At 44.0% G+C, this 24,355-nt stretch overlaps 1 protein-coding gene across 2 annotated transcripts in view; it reads right to left on the reverse strand.

Moving 5' to 3' along the window:
* The window catches only part of ccbe1 (collagen and calcium binding EGF domains 1), a 427,427-nt gene extending 408,190 nt beyond the window's left edge, over positions 1 to 19,237 (reverse strand). Inside the window, exons 1-2 of one of the 2 annotated variants that reach the window (XM_068048170.1) lie at positions 18,702 to 19,237; positions 18,332 to 18,412 (exon numbers count right to left, since the gene is read on the reverse strand). In XM_068048170.1, the coding sequence (XP_067904271.1) occupies positions 18,332 to 18,412; positions 18,702 to 18,814 (194 nt within the window). In that variant the 5' untranslated portion in view covers positions 18,815 to 19,237. Of the gene's footprint in view, positions 1 to 18,331; positions 18,416 to 18,701 lie in introns of both variants that reach the window. The other variant, XM_068048099.1, reaches the window with a different exon arrangement.
* Positions 19,238 to 24,355: the final 5,118 nt, after the last annotated feature.

The raw sequence follows: 24,355 nt of genomic DNA on the forward strand, positions 1-24,355 counted from the left end.
TAGACTTTATGAGGACATAGATAGGCTGGTGGAATGGGCGGACAAGTGGCAGATGAAATTTAATGAAGAAAAGTATGAAGTGATTCATTTTGGTAGGAAGACCGAGGAGAGGCAATATAAATTTAAAGGTCCAATTCAAAAGGGACTGCAAGAACAGAGGGACAAATCATTGAAGGTGGCAGGGCAGGTTCAGAAAGCAGTTAATAAAGTGTAAGGGTTCCTGAGCTTTATAAGTAAGGACATAGAGTACAAAAACAAGGGCGTTATGATAAACCTGTATAAGACACTGATTTGGCCTCAACTGAATTATTGTGTCCAGTTCTGGGCACCACACTTTATGTGAAGACACTAGAGTGGATGTAGAAAAGATTCACGAGAATGGTCCCAGGGATGGGGAACTTCAGTTATGTAGATAGATTGGGGAAGCTGGGGCTGTTCTCCTTAGTGAAGAGAAGATTAAGAGGAGATTTGCTAGAGGTGTTCAACATCATGAGGGATCTGGACAGAGTAGTTTGAGGGAAACTGTTCCCATTAGCAGAAGGATCGAGATCTAGAGGCCACTGATTTAAGTTGATTGGCAAAGGAAGCAACAGTGACATGAGGAAAAACTTTTTATGCAGCAAGTGGTTAGGGTCTGGAATGCACTGCCTGAGAGGGTGCTGGAGGTAGACTCAATCGTGGCTTTCAAAAGAGAGCTGGACAATTATCTGAAGAGAAAACATTTGCAGAATATGGGAAACAGGACGGGAAATGGGACTACATGATTTGCTCTTGCAGATACCTGGCACAGACACGAATGGCCTCCTTCTGTGCTGTAACCATTCTATGATTTTATGGCTGAGCTTGCACCAACTCCACCTCTCCAGCCTGGAGAAGCCCGTGCATGAAAATTCATGAAAATCTCAGCCAACTGAAAATTTCACTCTCGCCCTGCTCTGAGGTTGCAGGTTGGCCTGCAAAAAGAGGCAGATTTTAGTGACAACCTCTTTATTGAAGCAGAGACATCATTCAAACTGTTCCTCACTGAGATAGAAGAATTACTCCCTTAAAATCCTGGGTAGATATGGCCTCCTGCTGAGTGCTCTTCTCCCCTTCCTCTTCGATTAACTTGTCCTCCTCTCTGTCACCTCTGCTCATTCTTGCTGTCATGCTGCAGGCCAAGGGGGATAAAAACTACAGCATTCATAACTGGAAGCAGGTGGACTGAGCAGAACCCTTGAAGCCAGACCAAGGCCTTCACCATGTGCCACATCTCGCTATAGACTCCAGCAGCTTTAAATAACAGTTCACTTCTCCAAACAGTTCTACTAACTCAGCAGCAGCAGCCAATAGAATTTAATCATCAACTAATCTGAAAATAGTTGATCCCTTTAAATAGCACTGGTGTGGGGATATTTTCAGTTGTGCGAGGTTAAGAGAGGGTGTTAGTTGGAGTGTTCAGATTGAAAATATGACTGATGTCACAATCTGCCCATTCTGCATACCTCCAGTGCACACTCCCAGTGCCCGAACAAACAAGCTACCCACCAGGGGATTCAGACCAGGCTCAAGGACTAGAGGAGAAGCCACAGAGCAATTATGGGGAGGAAGTTGAAATGACCACTTTTGTAAGAGGGCCACTCAACAATAAGAATACTGTTCTTGGGGGGCCTGGCACCTGACCAGCTGGCTAACTAATACAATTAGTCCCCTGGTCTTCAGGAGGGCACGCTGCAGTTGTGCCGGCACAGCGCCAAAGGTTCTCACTTCCAAGGCCTATTTCTTAACCCCACAGAGTTTGGTGGAGTCAATGATGGAGCTCTGCAGTGGGTATGATCGACAACAGCAACAACTTGCATTTATATAGCACCTTTCACATAGTAAAACCTTCCAAGGTTCTTCACAGAGTGTTACAAAATTTTTCATCAAGCCAAATTAAGGGATTTTAGGGCAGATGACTATAAGCTTGGTCAACGAAGTAGATTTTAAGGAACATCTTAAAGTTGGAAAGAGGCAGAGAGGTTTAGGGGGAAATTTCAGAGTCTAAAACCTAGCCTCCAATGGTGGAACAATTAATGTCAGGGACGTGCAAGATGCCAGAATTAGAAGAGTGCAGATATCTCAGAGGGTTATAGGACTGAAGGACGTTACAGAGATAGGGATAGATGAGACCATAGGGGATTTGAAAACAAGGGTGAGAATTTTAAATTTGAAGCGTTGCTTAATCAGGAGCCAATGAGGGTCAGAGAACACAGTGATGATGGGTAAATGGGACTTGTTGCGAGTTAGGATACGGGTAACAGAGTTTTGAATCATCTTAAATTTATGGAGGGTGGAAGATCGAAGGATGGACAGGATTGTGTAGAGGTAACAATGGATGAGGGTTTTAACAGCAGATGAGCTGAGGCAGGAGCGCAGTCGGGCTGTTTATAGAGGTGGAAATAGGCGATATCAGTGATGGCCCAGATGTGTGGTCGGAAGATCACCTCTGTGCCAAATGCAACACCAAGGTTGCAAACAGCTTGGTTCAGCAACAAGACAGTTGCCAGGGAGAGGGATGGAGTTGGTGGCTAGGGAACTGAGTTTGGAATGGGGACCAAAGACAATAACTTTGGTCTTCCCAATATTTAATTGGAGGAAATTACTGCTTATCCAGTTCGGAGGGATCGAGAGTGGTGGTGGCGAGGTAGAGCTGGATGTTATCTACATACATGTGGAACCTGACATGATTTCAGATGATGTTGCCAACATGCTACCTGTAGATGAGAAATAGGAGGGGACCAAGGATAGATCCTTGGGGTACATCAGAGATAAGGGTGCAGGAGCAGGAAGAAAATCCATTGCAGGTGATTCTCTGGTTATGACTGGATAGATAAAAATGGAGCCAGGGAAGTGGAGTATTACCCACTAGACAACAGTGGAGAGGTAATAACAGAAACTGCTGGAAATACTCAGCAGCTTTGGCAGCATCTGTGGAGAGAGAAGCAGAGTTAACGCTTCAGGTCAGTGACCCTTCATCAGAACTAGCAAAGGTTAGAAACATAATAGGTTTTAAGCAAATAAAGCAGGGGTGAGGGAAAAGAGAACAAAAGAGGTGTGTGATAGGACAGAGGGCCAGAGAGATTAACTGACAAGGAGGTCATGCGGCAATGACAAAGAGAGTGTACTAATGGTGTGGTGAAAAGACAAAGCATTAAGGCAGAGGGAGTGTTAATGACAGAATAATGAATAGCCCTAGAAAGAAAATGGAAATATGTAGGAGCAACAGGGTGGTGGTGATAGGAGATTTTAATTTTCCCAACATTGACTGGGATTCACTTAGTGTTAGAGGTCTAGATGGAGCAGAATTTGTAAGGAGCATCCAGGAGGGTTTTCTAGAGCAGTATGTAAATAGTCCAACTCGGGAAGGGGCCATACTGAACCTGGTGTTGGGGAATGAGCCGGGCCAGGTGGTTGAAGTTTCAGTAGGGGACTACTTTGGGAATAGTGATCACAATTCCGTAAGTTTTAGAATACTCATGGACAAAGACGAGAGTGGTCCCAAAGGAAGAGTGCGAAATTGGGGGAAGGCCAACTATACCAAACTTCGGCAGGAGCTGGGGAATGTAGATTGGGAGCAGCTGTTTGAAGGTAAATCCACATTTGATATGTGGGAGGCTTTTAAAGAGAGGTTGATTAGTGTGCAGGAGAGACGTGTTCCTGTGAAAATGAGGGATAGAAATGGCAAGATTAGGGAACCATGGATGACAGGTGAAATTGTGAGACTAGCGAAGAGGAAAAAGGAAGCTTATATAAGGTCTAGGAGGCTGAAGAAAGACGAAGCTTTGAAAGAATATCGGGAATGTAGGACTAATCTGAAACGAGGAATGAAGAGGGCTAAAAGGGGTCATGAGATATCTTTAGCAAACAGGGTTAAGGAAAATCCCAAAGCCTTTTATTCATATATAAGGAGCAAGAGGGTAACTAGAGAAAAGATTGGCCCACTCAAGGACAAAGGAGGAAAGTTATGCGTGGAGTCAGAGAAAATGGGTGAGATTCTAAACGAGTACTTTGCATCGGTATTCACCGAGGAGAGGGACATGACGGATGTTGAGGTTAGGGACAGATGTTTGATTACTCTAGGTCAAGTCGGCATAAGGAGAAAGGAAGTGTTGGGTATTCTAAAAGGCATTAAGGTGGACAAGTCCCCAGGTCCGGATGGGATCTATCCCAGGTTACTGAGGGAAGCGAGAAAGGAAATAGCTGGGGCCTTAACAGATATCTTTGCAGCATCCTTAAACACGGGTGAGGTCCCGGAGGACTGGAGAATTGCTAATGTTGTCCCCTTGTTTAAGAAGGGTAGCAGGGAAAATCCAGGTAATTATAGACCGGTGAGCCTGACGTCAGTGGTAGGGAAGCTGCTGGAGAAGATACTGAGGGATAGGATCTATTCCCATTTGGAAGAAAATGGGCTTATCAGTGATAGGCAACATGGTTTTGTGCAGGGAAGGTCATGTCTTACCAACTTAATAGAATTCTTTGAGGAAGTGACAAAGTTGATTGATGAGGGAAGGGCTGTAGATGTCATATACATGGACTTCAGTAAGGCGTTTGATAAGGTTCCCCATGGTAGGCTGATGGAGAAAGTGAAGTCGCATGGGGTCCAGGGAGTACTAGCTAGATGGATAAAGAACTGGCTGGGCAACAGGAGACAGACAGTAGCAGTGGAAGGGAGTTTCTCAAAATGGAGACGTGTGACCAGTGGTGTTCCACAGGGATCCGTGCTGGGACCACTGTTGTTTGTGATATACATAAATGATTTGGAGGAAAGTATAGGTGGTCTGATTAGCAAGTTTGTAGACGACACTAAGATTGGTGGAGTAGCAGATAGTGAAGGGGACTGTCAGAGAATACAGCAGAATATAAATAGATTGGAGAGTTGGGCAGAGAAATGGCAGATGGAGTTCAATCAGGGCAAATGCGAGGTGATGCATTTTGGAAGATCCAATTCAAGAGTGAACTATACAGTAAATGGAAAAGTCTGGGGAAAATTGATGTACAGAGAGATTTGAGTGTTCAGGTCCATTGTTCCCTGAAGGTGGCAACGCAGGTCAATAGAGTGGTCAAGAAGGCATACGGCATGCTTTCCTTCATCGGACGGGGTATTGAGTACAAGGGTTGGCAGGTCATGTTACAGTTGTATAAGACTTTGGTTCGGCCACATTTGGAATACTGCGTGCAGTTCTGGTCGCCACATTACCAAAAGGATGTAGATGCTTTGGAGAGGGTGCAGAGGAGGTTCACCAGGATGTTGCCTGGTATGGAGGGCGCTAGCTATGAAGAGAGGTTGAGCAGATTAGGATTATTTTCATTAGAAAGACGGAGGTTGAGGGGGGACCTGATTGAGGTGTACAAAATCATGAGAGGGAAAGACAGGGTGGATAGCAAGAAGCTTTTTCCCAGAGTGGGGGATTCAATTACTGGGGGTCACGAGTTCAAAGTGAGAGGGGAAAAGTTTAGGGGGGATATGCGTGGAAAGTTCTTTACGCAGAGGGTGGTGGGTGCCTGGAACGCGTTGCCAGCGGAGGTGGTAGACGCGGGCACGATAGCGTCTTTTAAGATGTATCTAGACAGATACATGAATGGGCAGGAAGCAAAGAGATACAGACCCTTAGAAAATAGGCGACATGTTTAGATAGAGGATCTGGACCGGCGCAGGCTTGGAGGGCCGAAGGGCCTGTTCCTGTGCTGTAATTTTCTTTGTTCTTTGTTCTTTGTTCAAATGCACAAACATGAAAATACCGGAAGGCAGGCACATAGTTAAAAAAAGTGATGGAACAAAGTAAAATAAAATAAAAATAAAAAAGGGCTAGTCATGCTCTGAAATTATTGAACTCAAAGTTCATTCCTGTCGGCTGTGGCGTACCTAATCTGAAAATAAGGTGCTGTTCCTCGAGCTTGTGTTGATGTTCACTGGAACACTGTAGCAGGCCCAGGACAGAGATGTGGGTATGAGACCAGGGGGGTGTTGAAATGGCAAGCGACCGGAAGCTCGGGGTCATGTTTTCAGCCTGAGCGGTGGTGTTCTACAAAGCAGTCACCCAATCTGTGTTTGGTCTGCCCAATTTAGAGGAGACTGCATCGTGAGCAGCAAATACAGTATACTACATTGAAAGAAGTACAAGTAAATCGCTGTTTCACCTGAAAGGAGTGTTTGAGACCTTGGATAGCGCAGAAGGAGGAGGTAAAAGTGAAAGTATTATACCTCCTGCGATTGCATGGGAAGGTGGCGTGGGAAGGGGATGAGGTGTCGGGGGTAATGGAGGGATGGACCAGGGTGTTGCAGAGGGAACAATCCCTTCGGAATGCTGACAGGGGAGGGGAGGGGAAGATGCGTTTGGTAGTGGCATCACATTGGAGGTGGCGGAAATGGCAGAAGATGATCCTTTTGATGTGTAGCTGGTGGGGTGGAAAGGGAGGACAAGTGGAACCCTGTCGCATTTCTGGGAGGGATGGGAAGGGGTGAGGTCAGAAGTGTGGGAAATGGATCGGACACGGTTGAGGGCCCTGTCAATCACTGTGGGGGGAAATCCACGGTTGAGGAAAAAGGAAGACATATCAGAAGTGCTGTCGTGAAACAGTGGAGAGGTGTTGAAGGAGGATGTTGTGTGTGTACACCTTCAAGAGGAGTGGCAATGTTATCAGGTCAACAGTGTAAGAGCTGTAATTTGCACGCCATGTAACTTCTGGGTTTGGGGGCAATCTTAAGTAAGTAACTGTACAGTGAAGACTTGCCTGTACATGCAGAACCATCCTAAATAAAAAGTCCATGTTACTGTGTTACTGATCCCATCTTGAGTGGTCAGTGTTTTGTGTATAGTAGCAGTTAACACAGAGGTTAAGACAACACGCAACAGAGGACAGCGTGATCATCTGTCAAAGGCCGCAGATTGTTCAAGATGAACGAGGAGAGATTGTGTGCCATAGTCACAGTTACATAGGATGTCATTTGTGACTTTGAAAAGTGCCGTTTTGGTTCCGTGACAGGGGTGGAAACCTAATTGAAGAGTTTTGACCATGGAGCTTCGGGAAAGTTTGGCTTGGATTTGGGAGGTGACAGTGTATTTAGCGACTTTGGAGAAGAAAGTGAGGTTTGAGATGGGGCAATAGCTTGCAAGAAGGGAGGGATGAAGGATTGGTTTTTTGATGCGGGGGGTGTTGATGATGGCAGGGGATGGGGTGCAATACCTAAGGAGAGGCAACCTTTAGGAAATTTGCTAACATGGAGCCCAGGAAAGGAAGTTGGGTAGTCAGCAGTTTAGTGGGAATAGGGTTGAGGGAGCAGGTGGTGGTTCATTGACAAGTTGAGCTTGGAGAGGCCATGAGGGGAGATAGGGAAGAAACTAGAGAAAGATGTGAGGGGGGAACCTTCGAGTAGGTTTGGCTCAGCGGGCTAGGGGAAGTGAGGGAAGCGGCAGAGGCAGTTGAACGAATAGTCTCAATCTTCGTGACTGCTACGGCCATAGGGTATGACGAGGGTGATTCCCACTGTTCAACTTCCCACCTGACCACAGCAAGTGTATTTGTATTAAGAGTTTAGCTCCTTGGTGTTTCATTTTTCAAAGAAACAGACACTGACAGGTTTTCTTGTAGGTTTTAAAAAACAGAAAGTCAATTGTTTATTGACCAATACACCTTATCGTGAAATTGTCGCAACTGCATTCACTCATGCATTCGCTTGCACACACACAAGAAATGGATAGAGAACGGAAAGAGGTAGGTGGGTTTTAGCGGGGGGAGATGGGTTACGATAAACCTGTTGAATTCTCTTGAGACTCAAGTGATAGCGGGTTGCAGGCATGATATGATAGTAGATTTTTCTCTTGATTGAAGGTTCTATTGAAGATGGTGGGTCACTTCTAGCTCTCTCTCTGTGGTATGATGTAGATGTCAGATTGTTCAGCAGGGCATATGCTGTCTGACTTGCTGGAATGCTAGCAGTTTCAAGTAGCTTCACCTTATGGGTCAGTCTCTCTCTCTCTCTTTCTGGCAGTCTTTTTTAAGATAAAACTGTCACTTGTCACCTCCTGTCAGAAGACATTCTGTTTTCCACCCCCTGTCAGGAGACATTCTGGTTTCCACCCCATGGTGATCACACAATGGCCCAGGACATGGCTACTTCAGACCTCGTTCGTTTCAGACGAAGACATTCAATTCTGGAATGTTTCTATGATAAATGTGAGATGGCTTTCATTATCACCTTTTGGCTTTGAAGATTTGTACTTTGTCCTTGTCAGACTATTTGAATATACAAAAGGTTAATTCCCCTTTTCTTCGGTGGCCATTTTTGATCATTGTTCACTTTTCAAAATAAAGGGTCATTTTTTAAAGGCAAAGTCTTTTTTTTCATAACTCTTCAGAGTTACTCCATACATGTTGTATCATCGCAACTCCGATGTGTGTGACAGTTATAAAAAAGTCCACGAGCTCCTTCCACTTTCTGGAAATGAGGGTGGAGGAGACAGAGGAGGGTGGTTTAAGAAGACAGCTTGCATTCGAGAAATGAATGCAACGTTATCTTTGCATTCCAGGATGACCTTGGAATAGCGAGCAGTTTTAGCAGAGTAGGCTAGGCTTTATGTGGTTCAGTCAAATCTTACGATGAATAGCTAAACTCATTGACTGCGTCCATTGGACATAAAGGAGCAGAGCTAAGGGTCACACCAGAGGAAGTGACTGGGGGAAAGAGAATAATGGTTTTATTGGGGACTAGGGCATCAAAGTTACCCACTATTCCAGAATTCCTGCTTAACTTATGAAATCACATTGCTGTACAATCTCCAGGCTAGAAGGACAGTAGTTGTCCCTTAGCATCACTGATCTATGAAGTACGAAATCAACTAGGATTCCTGCAGATGATGTCCATTGAGAAATTTTTTCTGGAAAGTGCAGTTGTGTGGACATTGAGTGAGGATAAACTCAGTTTACATTCAACCCCATGAACAATTGCTTGCCTGTACTCCCTGTTTGAACCCATGCATGAATAATGGTCACTATGGGGAGTTCCTGAAGAACTCTGAGAGCCCATGTAACTGTACATTAGGAAGAGTCAGCATGTTTAGTGGAGGAGATGGTACAATTGGAAAGAGAAAACATTTCACTTGAGATCTATCCTCGAGGCTCTAACTTTTATCCCTCAACTGACACCAAACCAAACATTATCCAGTTATTTATTTCAGTGCCATCTGTGGTAGTCTGATGTGAGCAAATTGGCTGCCATATTTATGTGCATAATAATAGTGACTACATTTCAAAAGTAATTCATTGGCTGTAAAGAACTTTGGAACATCCTGAGGTCTTGACATATACATAGTTAATTATATAGAACATAGAACATAGAACATTACAGCGCAGTACAGGCCCTTCAGACCTCGATGTTGCGCCGACCTGTGAAACCATCTGACCTACACTATTCCATTTTCATCCATATGTCTATTCAATGACCACTTAAATGCCCTTAAAGTTGGCGAGTCTACTACTGTTGCAGGCAGGGCGTTCCACGCCCCTACTACTCTCTGTGTAAAGAAACTACCTCTGACATCTGTCCTATATCTATCACCCCTCAATTTAAAGCTATGTCCCCTCGTGTTTGCCATCACCATCCGAGGAAAAAAGCTCTCACCATCCACCCTGTCCAACCCTCTGATTATCTTATATGTCTCTATTAAGTCACCTCTTCTCCTCCTTCTCTCTTAACGAAAACAACCTCAAGTCTCTCAGCCTTTCCTCGTAAGACCTTCCCTCCATACCAGGCAACATCCTAGTAAATAAAAGCAAAATACTGCGGATGCTGGAAATCTGAAACAAAAACAAGAAATGCTGGATTCACTCAGCAGGTCTGGCAGCATCTGTGGAAAGACAAGCAGAGTTAACGTTTCGGGTCAGTGACCCTTCTTCGGAACCGAGAAGGGTCACTGACCCGAAACGCTAACTCTGCTTGTCTTTCCACAGATGCTGCCAGACCTGCTGAGTGAATCCAGCATTTCTTGTTTTTGTAACATCCTAGTAAATCTCCTCTGCACCTTTTCCAAAGCTTCCACATCCTTCCTATAATGCGGTGACCAGAACTGCACGCAATACTCCAGGTGCGGCCGCACCAGAGTTCTGTACAGCTGCAGCATGACCTCGTGGCTCCTAAACTCGATCCCCCTACTAATAAAAGCTAACACACCATATGCCTTCTTAACAGCTCTATTAACCTGGGTGGCAACTTTCAGGGATTTATGTACCTGGACACCAAGATCTCTCTGCTCATCTACTCTACCAAGAATCTTGCCATTAGCCCAGTATTCTGCAATCCTGTTACTCCTTCCGAAGTGAATCACCTCACACTTTTCCGCATTAAACTCCATTTGCCATCTCTCAGCCCAGCTCTGCAACCTATCTATGTCCCTCTGTAACCGACAACATCCTTCGGCACTATCCACAACTCCACCGACCTTCGTGTCATCCGCAAATTTACTAACCCACCCTTCTACACCCTCATCCAGGTCATTTATAAAAATGACAAACAGCAGTGGCCCCAAAACAGATCCTTGCGGTACACCACTAGAAATTATACTCCAGGATGAACATTTACCATCAATCACCACCCTCTGTCTTCTTTCAGCTAGCCAATTTCTGATCCAAAGCACTAATTCACCTTCAATCCCATACTTCTGTATTTTCTGCAATAGCCTACCATGGGGAATTTTATCAAACGCCTTACTGAAATCCATATAGACCACATCCACGGCTTTACCCTCATCCACCTGTTTGGTCACCTTGTCAAAAAACTCAATAAGGTTTGTGAGGCACGACCTACCCTTCACAAAACAGTGCTGACTATCTCTAATGAACTTATTCTTTTCAAGATGATTATAAATCCTATCTCTTATAACCTTTTCCAACATTTTACCCACAACCGAAGTAAGGCTCACAGGTCTATAATTACCAGGGCTGTCTCTACTCCCCTTCTTGAACAAGGGGACAACATTTGCTATCCTCCAGTCTTCCGGCACTATTCCTGTCGACAATGACGACATAAAAATCAAGGACAAAGGCTCTGCAATCTCCTCCCTGGCTTCCCAGAGAATCCTGGGATAAATCCCATCTGGCCCAGGGGACTTATCTATTTTCACACTTTCCAAAATTGCTAACACCTCCTCCTTGTGAACCTCAATCCCATCTAGCCTAGTAATCTGTATCTCAGTATTCTCCTCAACAACATTTTCTTTCTCCACTGTAAATACTGACGAAAAATATTCATTTAACACTTCCCCTATCTCCTCCGATTCCACACACAACTTCCCACTACTATCCTTGATTGGCCCTAACCTATCTCTAGTCATTCTTTTATTCCTGATATACCTATAGAAAGCCTTAGGGTTTTCTTTGATCCTATCCGCCAATGACTTCTCGTGTCCTCTCCTTGCTCTTCTTATCTCTCCCTTTAGATCCTTCCTGACTAGCTTGTAACTCTCAAGCGCCCTAACTGAGCCTTCACGTCTCATCCTAACATAAGCCTTCTTCTTCCTCTTGACAAGCTCTTCAACTTCTTTAGTAAACCACGGCTCCCTCGCTTGACAACTTCCTCCCTGCCTGACAGGTACATACTTATCAAGGACACGCAGTAGCTGCTCCTTGAATAAGCTCCTCATTTCGATTGTGCCCATCCCCTGCAGTTTCCTTCCCCATCCTACGCATCCTAAATCTTGCCTAATCGCATCATAATTTCCTTTCCCCCAGCTATAATTCTTGCCCTGCTGTATATGCCTGTCCCTGCCCATCGCTAAGGTAAACCTAACCGAATTGTGATCACTATCACCAAAGTGCTCACCAACTTCTAAATCTAACACCTGGCCGGGTTCATTACCCAGTACCAAATCCAATGTGGCATCACCCCTGGTTGGCCTGTCTACCTACTGTGTCAGAAAACCCTCCTGCACACACTGGACAAAAACAGACCCATCTAAAGTACTCGAACTATAGTATTTCCAGTCAATATTTGGAAAGTTAAAGTCCCCCATAACCACTACCCTGTTACTCTCGCTCCTGTCGAGAATCATCTTTGCTATCCTTTCCTCTACATCTCTGGAACTATTTGGAGGTCTATAGAAAACTCCCAACAGGGTGACCTCTCCTCTCCTGTTTCTAACCTCGGCCCAGACTACCTCGTAGACGAGTCCTCAAACGTCCTTTCTACCGCTGTAATACTTTCCTTGATTAACAATGCCACACCCCCCCCTCTTTTACCATCTTCTCTGTTTTTAGTGAAACATCTAAATCCCGGAACCCGCAACATCCATTCCTGTCCCTGCTCTACCCATGTCTCTGAAATGGCCACAACATCGAGATCCCAGGTACCAACCCATGCTGCAAGCTCACCCACCTTATTCCGGATGCTCCTGGCGTTGAAGTAGACACATTTTAAACCAAGCTCTTGCTTGCCAGTGCCCTCTTGTGTCCTTATAACCTTATCCCTGACCTCACTACTCTCAACATCCTGCACACTGGAACTACAATTTAGGTTCCCATCCCCCTGCTGAATTAGTTTAAACCCCCCCGAAGAGCACTAGCAAATCTCCCCCCCAGGATATTGGTACCGCTCTGGTTCAGGTGAAGACCATCCTGTTTGTAGAGGTCCCACCTACCCCAGAAAGAGCCCCAATTATCCAGGAAACCAAAACCCTCCCTCCTACACCATCCCTGCAGCCACGTGTTCTACTCCTCTCTCTCCCTATTCCTCGCTTCGCTGGCACGTGGCACGGGCAACAACCCAGAGATAACAACTCCGTTTGTTCTCGCTCTAAGCTTCTACCCTAGCTCCCTGAATTTCTGCCTTAAATCCCCATCTGTCTTCCTACCTATGTCGTTGGTGCCTATGTGTACCACGACTTGGGGCTGCTCCCCCTCCCCCTTGAGGATCCCAAAAACACGATCCGAGACATCACGTACCCTGGCACCTGGGAGGCAACATATGTGGTAGATTTAGTCAGTATGGACCTATTTCTGGGTCTGCCTTTTACATCAACAATAGCTGTCCATGCACAAACCATCTGCCAGTGCATTCCGCATCACTGGTGCATTACAAACCTCATGGAAAGATTAATGACTCCAACTGCAGGAGAAATCATTTTTAGTTGGTTACAAAGAAAATTTTACAGTCATTACTAATTATACTAAGAGTTAATTATTCTTAAACATTGTTTAGATTTTCTTGATAAACCTTTCTGAGGAATTTATTTTTGATGATGGAAATCAGATAATTGAAAAATATGCATGAAATCAAGTAAATTGTTTGGCCCTCTGGCATGTGTGGGAAGTAACCTTAAGTAGTTCTGAATTACTTTGTTGTTGCAGTGGGGAGGGCTGACCACAACTGCTCCTTTACTCTGCACACACAGTACACCAAACAGCAACAGCCAATAGCAAAGGACCCAAGTGCTGTGCATCTCACCAAGTATTGTGGCTGTGGTTTAATCATTTCACTGATGGGCCTCCAAGAAATTTTCTCAAATTTCTGGAAATTTCCTCGTAAGTGTAAATCATCTGCTTCTTCCTTATAATGGCTTGATGCAACTTACAGTCAATATGTGGAAAATATCACCTAATTAAATGCTCTAAGTCACTGTATGTGATAAATGAAAGTGTGCTGCCTACTTTAGAGGGGGTTGTTTCACTCAATTGGCTAGACGGCTAGAGTGCCATCCCAATACCGGGCTGTGGTAGATTTTGGAGAGCTGCTTCCTCGCCTTGCCCCATGCTTGCGGTGTGGTGACTGTCAAGCTATATATCACTAACTGTCTCTCTCTAATGAGGGGTTGTTAGTATTTGGCATTCTCTTCCCCAGCGAGCAGTGGAAGCTAGGTCATTGAATTTATTCAAGGCTGAGTTAGACAGATGTTTGGTTGACAAGGGAATCAAGGGTTATGGGGGGCAGGCAGGAAACTGGAGTTAAGGCCATAATCAGATCAGCCATGATCTTAAAAATTGGCAGAGCAGGTTCGAGGGGCCAAATAGCCTACTCCTGCTCCTATTTCTTATGTTCTAAACTAGACACTGTTCCCACAGGTCCCTGGCAGCGGCCTTCTGATACCCAATTTCAATGGTCGGGCTGCCACCTGCCACCAACGTCCTGGTATTTCTGGTCAGGAAGTTGACAAGCGACATACTCATAAAGCCTGGCTGTTAAAATCAGATGAGCCTGGCTGTAGCCACTCCTGGACAAGCACACAGATCACTTTTTCACCTTCCCACCCAGGAGTTAAAATCAAGCCCTATAAGTTGAGAGTATCTCCTCCCTGAAAGAAGCTGTTCTCCATTTCCTCATCTAACAAAGCGGGAGACTGGAGACCTGCCATGTTAGGTTCCTTGGATAACATAATCCATACAGTAAGTCCACCTGTGACTGTTTTTTTTTGTATGAATGGGGTTCAGCAGCCTTCCTAATCAAGGATTCTGACTTTCAGACACCAGTACAATGACTTTGGTCCAATATTGAACTTTTTAGTTACGATCATTGCCAGAAATGGCATTTTGCATCAATTAAAGATGTTGGTTCTACCTCAATACAATGGGAAGTGCATGCTAAAAGTCCCAATGCACTCCTGGCAGGTGAAACTCCATGCTCAAAGCAGGATTTCATATGATCGGTCCTCTGTTTCTTTCCCTCTCAGAAATCACAGTGCCAGGTTGAAGCAGAGCCTCTAATAGGAATGATCCTTTCACATTCACAGTTATCTATACCTGATCTCTGTACTTGGCAGCCTGTCTCCGGTGCAAGTGAGCCTATCTCATATCCCTCCTTTCATCTGCGTCCTCCTCCGGAAAAGGGAAAGAGAGAGGATCAACTACAGAAATTCTAATATTTAGCAATCAAAATTTTGCAAACAGCTAAAAAAATCCTAAAAACAAAAATGTAGCAAAAATAAATTGTCCAGTGTTCAAAAATCCACCATTGGAAAATTCAAAGATAATTGACACAAAAAAAATCTATTTATCAGAAATGCTTCAATTTCAACTTTAACAGCAAGCCCAGAGGATGTCTGGCCTTCTTCATCCATTTTATATGAATGGGATGAGAGCACAGCACATTCCCCATGAAACAATTGAGAAATTGTGCCAAACCTTACTTAAATATGATTTACCTTATTTCAATATTAAAGCTCCGACACAGACTGTAAAAGAGCTTTGGCTGGCCTAAAAGAATTGTCTGGAAGATTAAATGTAGGCAGTGATTTACCATTCTTTCTCAACTCTTCGGTTCACATGTTCCACCACAGCATGAATAATCCTATTGGCTGAAAAATGTACCCTTGAGTCTATTTCAAATAGATCGAAAGAATACAGCTTGAATTTTAACTTATGGACTTGCTTCATAAAGGAAAATTAGAGTGAACAGTTATTCCTATATAGAGGGGCATGAGGAGAGTATCTGTGCCTAACACTGCTAGGAAGGAGTCCAGGCCACAGTCTCCTTTAAAACAACTTGGTCCATTAAGCCTGCTCTGTTATTTTGTTAACCATGGCAGCTCTTTATTGTTATCATCCCAATTCCCTACACTTTCTCCCCATCTCTTAAATACCATCCTTCCCTAGTGGAAATCTGGAACTTATTCCCCCAAAAGCCTATGGATACTACATCACTTGAAATTTTCAAAACTGATATCAATGTAGACTTTTGCTGGTAAGAGTGCCAAAGGTTATGGAGCAAAGGTAGGTAAACGAAGTTGAGATACAAATCAGCCATGGTCTAATGAAATGGTGCAGCACGTTCAAGGGGCTGAATGGCCTACTCTTGTTTTTATGTTCCTAAGGATATTAAGGAATATGAAAGGGCATGGAATGCAGATTAAATACCTCAATCATTGTTGAAACCATTCGATTTCATTTGATTTTATTTCAACTTCAGTAAAAAACAAGCTACAGAAAGTGACCCAAACTTGGAAGACTTGTATTTATCTAGTGCCTTTCACGACCTCAGGACTTCCCAAAGTGTTTTTAGCCCCAGACATGGGTATAACACGTTTCACTTTGTGACCAAAGCAAATTCATTCATAATTGTAAATAAACACATTTAGGATTTGATTGGCTATAACAACCAGATGGAATCTTCCCCCCGCCGTGATTAAATTTAGAAAAATTTATTTACCCATTTTCTCATTTTCACTTTCTGTTCCATGGACTCCAGCAACACGCTGGTATCTTGGCCAAGTGGTTCTTCATGTGTGAGCATATATATAAGTGTGTGTTTGGAGCCTTTTTGACCCTGGACGACATCACAGTTGACCTCAATCCTGTTGTTACACAATGTCTAAATAGAAGGACTTTCCAGCAGAGATTACTGGATAGCAATCAGAAGCAGGAATTTTGGATGTGTATTGTCGCTTCCCTACCCTGAGGGGACTAAGACCAAATCTAGCACTCGAAGTGCTATCCAGTCGAAGCTAGATGATTTTAAGTATTTTGTGGTCTGGTAGTTACAGAGTGAATACAATTGCTGCAGGTAGTGTTCTGTGTCTGAAGTCTTGAAAGCATTACCAACAATTGGAGTTCAATGCATGACAACACACATCATACGACATTGATTATTTCTGTCATCATTCCCATTTCGCTGGTGTGAATAATTACTTTGGGAAAGAGTGAAATTACAGATAACACCAAGCCAAACAAGTTATTGTAACATCACAAGTTTAAGACTAGGAAGGACTGGCTTGAGTGTGATGTTAGTAAATCTCTGTAAAATATCCCTGAAGTTTGGGAAACCATATGGAACTGCTCCAACCTCATCCTTTATGGATTAACTGATTTCTTACAAATTCCTCTGAACTGTCAAAGTGATAACATAAAAGTGCTGATAAGCCAAAAAGCAATCCAAGTCTATTTTAAAGTGACTAAATTTTTTTCTCTTTTTCTGGGGCCTGCAAATAACTCCTCGGTCAACACATGAAAGCATTTTTAAGAGCAATGTGAGCAAACAGCCCTAGTTATATATCCCCACTTTTTTTTTGAGCAGGGGAAAGCAGAGCTCCACAGATTTACTTCCATGTGCTGGTGAGATTCTAAGGATGTAAAGAGATGATGGGTTTGAAGGGCTGGAAAGCAGCATGCTGGAGATGGCTTCAATTGATCTGTGTTATCAGTGATGGAAGACTTGCTGCCACTACATAATTGTCAATTTCTACAAAGTCAGCAAAATTACGCTGCATATTTCATTTTGGCGCTGTAAAAAAAAGTATATCTGTGGGCATAAGATATTGTAAAACTGTTCAGTATATAAAACATTAGCCCAAGAATCTTCACCAACTGTGTTAAGTACCTGTTAGCTCAGCACACAGAATTTTTGATGAATCTCACACTTAAAACACTCCACAGAGATACTTGGGCATTCATTATTTAATATTTTAAAGCAATTATTGGCAAGTAAAATAAAATTCGGTTGGTTTCAACTGTACTGTGCCATAACATTAAGTGTGTTTTGTGAGAAAACTGAGACAATTCCAGCTGTGTTACTTAATGCACATAACATGTGAACACTGGCAACTGCACATAGACTTTCATTCAATATACAAGGACTACCCTTTCTGAGCAGATGCTTTCTATTATCACCTAGGACCAAACCAGCTATGTTGGCAAAGTAAGGATTTTTCTTTCACCCAAATTAAAGTTAGGGTTCCAATTGGATTCTCATGTGAAGTGGTGTTCTATGCACCTACTCCAGCTCAGCCTCTTTAATATACTCAAATATTACACATTTTGCTTTGATAAAAAGTGTTTTTTGGCTTCACACAGATGCAAAACATATAGCTCTACAATTTTAGCAAGCTAAAAGGAACCTCTTGACATTTTCACATCAGTTACAGTTACATTGCATGTGCAAGACTTCATTTCCCCTCACAAGAGTGGAAACCAAAAGAGTATAGTTTCAGTTTCACAGACCTCATATCATTGCCAGTACTAGTCTCAAACTGGTATTTGTAGTGACAACCTATTATAATAGTAGGAGTTGAAGAACAAAATTACAGATACAAGGATGAAATTCCTCATTAAACTAAAAAAAAGTGCCTGTAATTAACAACCTACCAGTGAAAATGCAGGAATAAAAAAGTGTAATTTCTGAAAATGGGATTTGTCACCATATCGTTAACTACAGAGAAAAGCAGGCATTCTTAGCTAAAAGACAAATTTAACTTTGAATAATCGTCAAGTAAGCAGAAACCATTACTCAGAAACAACATAGTCGAACCAACAAATAGGTAAGAGTTGGGGCGATCACTTTAATCGCAGGACAGCGAACGAGTATTCATGAAAGGGATAGTTTGAACGTGCTTACCTGATGCAGGTCGCCACTTCTCCAGTGGATTTCAAACATGGGTACTCGGTTGTAATGACTTTGCTTTCCGGACAAGTCTCTCTGCTTGAAGATCAAACAGAGTTTTTTTTTCAGGTATCAATGAAAGAATTCCTAATTTAAATCTATTTTTGTTCCCATGGAACTGAAAGCGACGTTTTATAAACTCCTAGATATAATTAAACGTAGCAGAGTAGGTGACACATAAGTCTACATTTTCTACTTTAGCCTTTAACGAGAATTAAAAACATCTACAACCATCATTCTTATCAACAATAGAGGGGAGGGGAAATTTTAACAATTACAGAATGGGGAGGAGAAGAAGAATGAGAATCAAAAACAAATGACAAACCTATACATTTCATCTTGCTCCGATATGGCAAAGTAGGAATACGCGAATCCAGTGGACATCAGCGACAACATCAAGGCAGCCCTCAGTAAAATTACAAAGCTTTCGTAAAACATTTTCCTCCCCGTTTAATCACCGTTCAGACACGGTCCAATCGTTAACGGAACAGAGTCTCTCTACAAACTTTCGAGCTCAGCCACTTTTTTTTCAAAGGCTTTAAGACTTTTTCACGTGTGAGTGATCGACCGGGAGGTGCAGCTGGCTTTTTTCATTTGCTTTTTTTTAAAGTTGACTTTACTGCAGGGTTAAGGACACTCGCGCTGAGATGGTGTTTGTCAGCAGTGAAAGGTTTTTGGCTCTGCCGATGGGGCTGTTGTTTAGTTTAGATAAACGTTTTTTTGAAATATATTGCACAGGCTAGGACGCGCATGTGAGCGGCGAGGGGAGGAACTTGGATGTGAGAGCCTATGTACCAGATGATGTATGTGACGGTGTTAGTGTGTGAATATTGTACGTGAAGAGAAGTTAGTCAGTGTCTGTACTTGTGTTAGTGTGCGTGCAATGCTTGTGTGTCTCTGTATATGAATGCACAATTGTCCACATGTATTTGTGTACATGAGCAGATTGTATTTGCTACAGATTACTGTCAAATTTCCATTTTACCCCGTCCTTAACCTTCAACGTCACATTCTCGACAATAGAAAATTTCCTCTCAGCATAAGATCTGTCTGCACTCATTTGACATCATTTAACCAGTCTGTCGTTTGTAAACGGAAAGAACATTGTTTTCACAGGCTTCTTTAATTTTAGTTGTAACCTCTCCACCTCTCCCAATCTGCAACAAAACCTGGAACAAAATAAATAAAACCACATTATCCCAGTGTGCTTTTTTTAAAAAAACTTTAATCCATTGAATCGCTCTGCTCGTTTTATTGGCATGATAGTTCTCCCTGACCGGCTGCATTGGAGTAATCTAACAACCCGAATTAATGCTGCTACAAATGACACTGGTAAATTTATTGCTTTTGTGAAACGGAACAGAAAAGACCCGGCTGTTTCCATCTACACATGTTTCAAACTGCATTCCAAGGCGGATCCTCTTTATTTACAAACATTGAACATTTTAACTCATTCTAACCTCCCAATCGAAAGGTGCAAAGAGTAACTTTTGCAGCGACTCCACAATTAATAATTTGTTTTAAAGGACATTGCTTGAGGTGATATAAGGCGTTTATTAGCAGCTAGCTGAGACACGCAAATTAGTATCTTTATTGCAACAGTACTTTAAATCCCCATTCCATGCCATCCCATCCTGCCTAATATCCCTGTCATGCAACAGCCATCCCATTCCTTTCATTCCTCTCATATCATTCCCATCCCCATTCCATCCTACCCATGCCACCTCTTTCCATGCCATCTGCCTCCGTCCCATGCTATCCCCCTCCTGCCATCTCCCTCCCATGCCATCTCACCACCGCCCCCCCCTCCCCCCATGCCATTCCGTTCTACTCCCAAACCATCACCAACCCCCTCCCCAATCCTTCCAGCCGGTTAACTTTGTTGTTGGGCTCCCCTTCTGCAGTTTTTTCTCCACCAGCCCCACTCCCCCTCAACCATGCCGCTACCACCAACCATTGACAGCCGCACGTGTGTTACGCATTCCAGCCCTTTGCTACCCCACATGCCTCTGTGTGCGCCAGGCTCTGCGCCCCCCAAATCAAACCACCAACCAATCAGAATTGTGTGGACAGACAAAAACTATTATTATTATTATTGATACAGCGGTCTACTTTTCTGGCCTTACTTTCTTAATGGAGGTTGTACATCAGAATGGCTCATTTTGAATGAAACAAAATGTTTCATCTCTTTTGAACACGAGAGACTATCAAGTAGGCATTTAATAGGTAGAGAAGTTCCGTATTCACAGCAAATTGGGCACTAGGTTAAATCAGCATTGTTGGGTAAAACTAGCTGTGTGAGATAAGTTAAATAATGGAGCTGAATCATTAGAATAATACAAAAGGTTGCCTGACTGAATGCCATCCTGAGACTCTATCCAAAAGTAAACTGAATTGGCCTGATTTGGGTTAATATTGAAATTGAATCCAGTCTAGATATCTAAGGCATTCGTGACTTGTCCCATTTCAAATAACTGGCAATAAATTATCCCATTATTTCTTATCAAGCTACAGCTTTGCTGCACAAGTAATTACTGTCTGTGGCAAGTGCCATAGTAAAAATATGTTCAGTTTAGGGTCATTTAAATAAAAAGTCTTTTAAAATCGATTCTGAACTCAAATCCAGACAAAAGATCCACGACAGTTTTCAACATAAATTCAGTTTATAAAATAACCAGCTGGTGACAGTAAAAGTGACAATAACATGGTTGGATTGTTGTTAAAAACCCAACTGGTTCACTATTATCCTTTAGACAAGGGAACCTGTTGTTCTTACCTGGTCGGGCCCATATGTGGCTCCTGTTCCACACCAATGTGGTTGTCTCTTAACTGCCCTCTAAAGTTGTCTAGCAAGCCACTCAGTTCTATTAAAGCAATACAACAGGGCAACCAGAGATGGGCACTAAATGGCAGCCTTGCCAGTGACACCACATCCCAAGACTAAATTTTAGTAGAACAGTCAAAAAGATCAGATTACAATGTTCAGGAAAAGTAATGTGTCATATGCAGGAGGAGAGCAATATGATCAGAAAGGTTATAGTTCAATTAGGTAGGTTCAAATAATATGGTTAGTAAAGATAATGGAGCATGGTCTGCTGTAAACATGCCAATACATTCAAGCCAACCAGTGGAAGAGTTTTCTGGTACTGGTGCTGGACCACAGTCTCAACATTTAATCACAGACCTGCAAATGTGGGAAAACATTCACATGATTGTGTCACTGACAGTTCTTACTTGTAAAGCATTTTGGCAATGAAATTGTGATCACTTTACTTTTAAAATCCAATAAGCTATAATTACGTAGATGAAGCAAGGCCTCTGTGCAGCTGAGAATATTACTTGGAAATTGTAGCTTATGCTTAGAGAGTCTGGGGGAAAAAACATTGGTATTGAAGCACATGTATGGCAATCTCCCACTAAAAACAGGAGTGTAGACATGTTTGTAGCTGGGTTAGCAGAGCATGGTTGATGGTAATAACACAGCATTGGTTAGATGAGTTAAATAATTACAGAATGCAACATGTTATAGTAATGGTTAGAATATCTTAGTCAGGTGGTTTAGAATATTGTGATGAATGAAAATGATGTAGTTTGAAGCTACGGAGTGGATTTAGTGGCAAGGCCGCAGGTCCCAGCAGCAGCACCAGAAGCCGGTGTCATTTCCGCTTGGACATTCAGTGACCGGTTGTCCGTGATCCATAGCGGCTAGCCAATTGAAGGTCCAAGGTGGGAAGTCAGGTGGTGAAGTCAGTGTCAGCTGCCATGGCAGGTGCTGCTGCCATATTTAAAGGGCTGCCAGTCCTGCATTCACTCCTGCCTACACAGAGGAGTCCTTTACTTTCTGCTGTCTCTAAATAACCTTGTGCTACTTGACTGGTGCCTCCAATCAAGGAACTGACCAGAAGCCAGCAACACAAATGGCAGAAGAAAAACCCCTAGTGGCCCGATGGGTCAGCAATGCCTCCTTGCAGGTTCTCCTGCAGGCTGCAAGGACAAGGCAGGAGATCCTCTTCCCAAGGAACAGGAAGAGGAGAGCAGCCCACCTGACCAAACAAGCCTGGATGGAGATTGCAGAGGAGGTCAGCAGCTATGGGGTCATCCCTTGAACCTGGATAGTGCATCAATGCCCTCCTTCGGTCTGCCAAGGTGAGATTTCCATACCTCTTTTCCCTTTGGGCCTTGCATGTGGCAACGTGAGAAGCTGCGTTTGGTGGAGAAAGACTGACCACCCAGTTGGTGGCAAGGGGGTCAAGAAGCAGCAAATCCTGGCAGAGGCATGGCTGCATCTCGGTGAGAGGCACCCGTCAGTAATTGCTAGCTCCCGCAAGGTCCCTCGAGAGTGACCGCATGCAGGGGGCATGCGTGTGCCACCATCATGGACCACTGGACTGCCACCAGAAGAGGCGCTGCAAAGAAAGGGCAAAGAACGGTGGAGGGTCTGACTACCCCGCATGGATGAGAAAGCATCAGAAATAGCAGGGCACCAGGGTGGCCACATGATTGCTGAGAGTGAGACAGAAATGCCAACCCAAGAGGGTGAATGAACGAGTGCAAAGGCACGAGGTTGCATCTGGCACACACAAGGCACAGTATTCGTGTGTCCACCACTGGACACATGTAGCTCCATGTTAGGCATAGTTGGGATGAGGCAATGAAAATCCCTTAACCTTTCCAGTTTATGTTCTCTCATGCAGGTCAGGCTCATACCGAAGGAGGCAGAGTTCAAGAGACCAAGAACCAGTTGGCCACCTCTGAGGAGGAGGAGGAGAGCGCAGCATCACATTATTCCCCGGCACCCTCCACCAGCGTAGATACTCTCACATCATTGGTATGCGCTCGTGAGTTGATTAAGGTTCACAACCTGGTGAGCACATCACAGATGTGCCCGAGCAGTTGACAGAGGCTATGACAGCTGAGGCCACAGACAGTTGGAGGACTGTGGGAGGCCAGGCTGATGCTGAGCCCCAGGCTGATGACATGCCTCCAGAGTCATCGGCAACATGGCAACTGCTTCAGCATGGCGGAGCTGCCAGAGACTATGTCCACCTATTTGAGGAATTGGAGGAGTCTATCCAGGCCATGAGTCCTGCCATGTCTCTGGCATGCGTGCACTTGACTTCCACCATTGAGATTGGCGACCCTCATGGCGAGCCTGATCCAGCAGACCACTCAGTGGATGCTGGAGATGCACGCAGAACTGCATGCCATCGCCTTGTCTGTGAGCACTACGCAGCAGTGGCAAGGCAAGAGGGGGACAAAGTGCTTGGAGTCTCATCCTTCTGAGGTCAGTAGGGAGGTACAAGTGTGCTTCGCAAGGGAGGAGGAGCAGCTGACTTCAGCTAATGAGGGCTCCACTCAGGGTTGTCCTGATGTGCACAGCGGCTCCTCAGCCCCTCCGCCAGTGACTCTAGTGCCTCCAGTAGCCACGACAATAGAGAAGAGTCCTGCCCTATGCAGGAGTCCCTCTGCATGCTGAGGCCCTCCAGGCCTCAGGCAGCCAGAGGACAGGCGCCAAGGTCCTCTCAAGCAACGGGACAGCAAGGTCAACAGCCTGCCTCCACCTCAGCTGGGGGAGCACCACATAAGAGCACAGGGAAGAGTGTTAAGAAGAGCACCTAGCTGCAGCTGGGCTTCACAGGAATTTAGATTATCTAGCTGTAAAGACTTGTTTCAGTTGTGCCACTCAATAAATCTTTCATTCACTGTTGATGGTTTTCATTCCAATTCATGTTGCCCTGTAAGATCTCATCGACAGCTGGAGGCGATGGAGTGAGCTGTGTCTGCTCAGCTCCTCATCTTGTCACTGTGCACTATGCACCTGGGCACTGGGCAGTGGAATGCAAACTGAACGAGGTGACGGCAGGCCTGATTAAAGGTAAGACTTTTAAGGCTTTATTGGAATGTTTCTGAAAGGGTGTAAGGGTCACAAAAAATGGCTATGTATTAGGGCATTCCAAGGCTCCCTTACGCGTATCTCAT

This window comes from Heterodontus francisci, chromosome 1 (genome assembly GCF_036365525.1).
Source record: "Heterodontus francisci isolate sHetFra1 chromosome 1, sHetFra1.hap1, whole genome shotgun sequence".
Lineage (NCBI taxonomy): Eukaryota > Metazoa > Chordata > Chondrichthyes > Heterodontiformes > Heterodontidae > Heterodontus > Heterodontus francisci.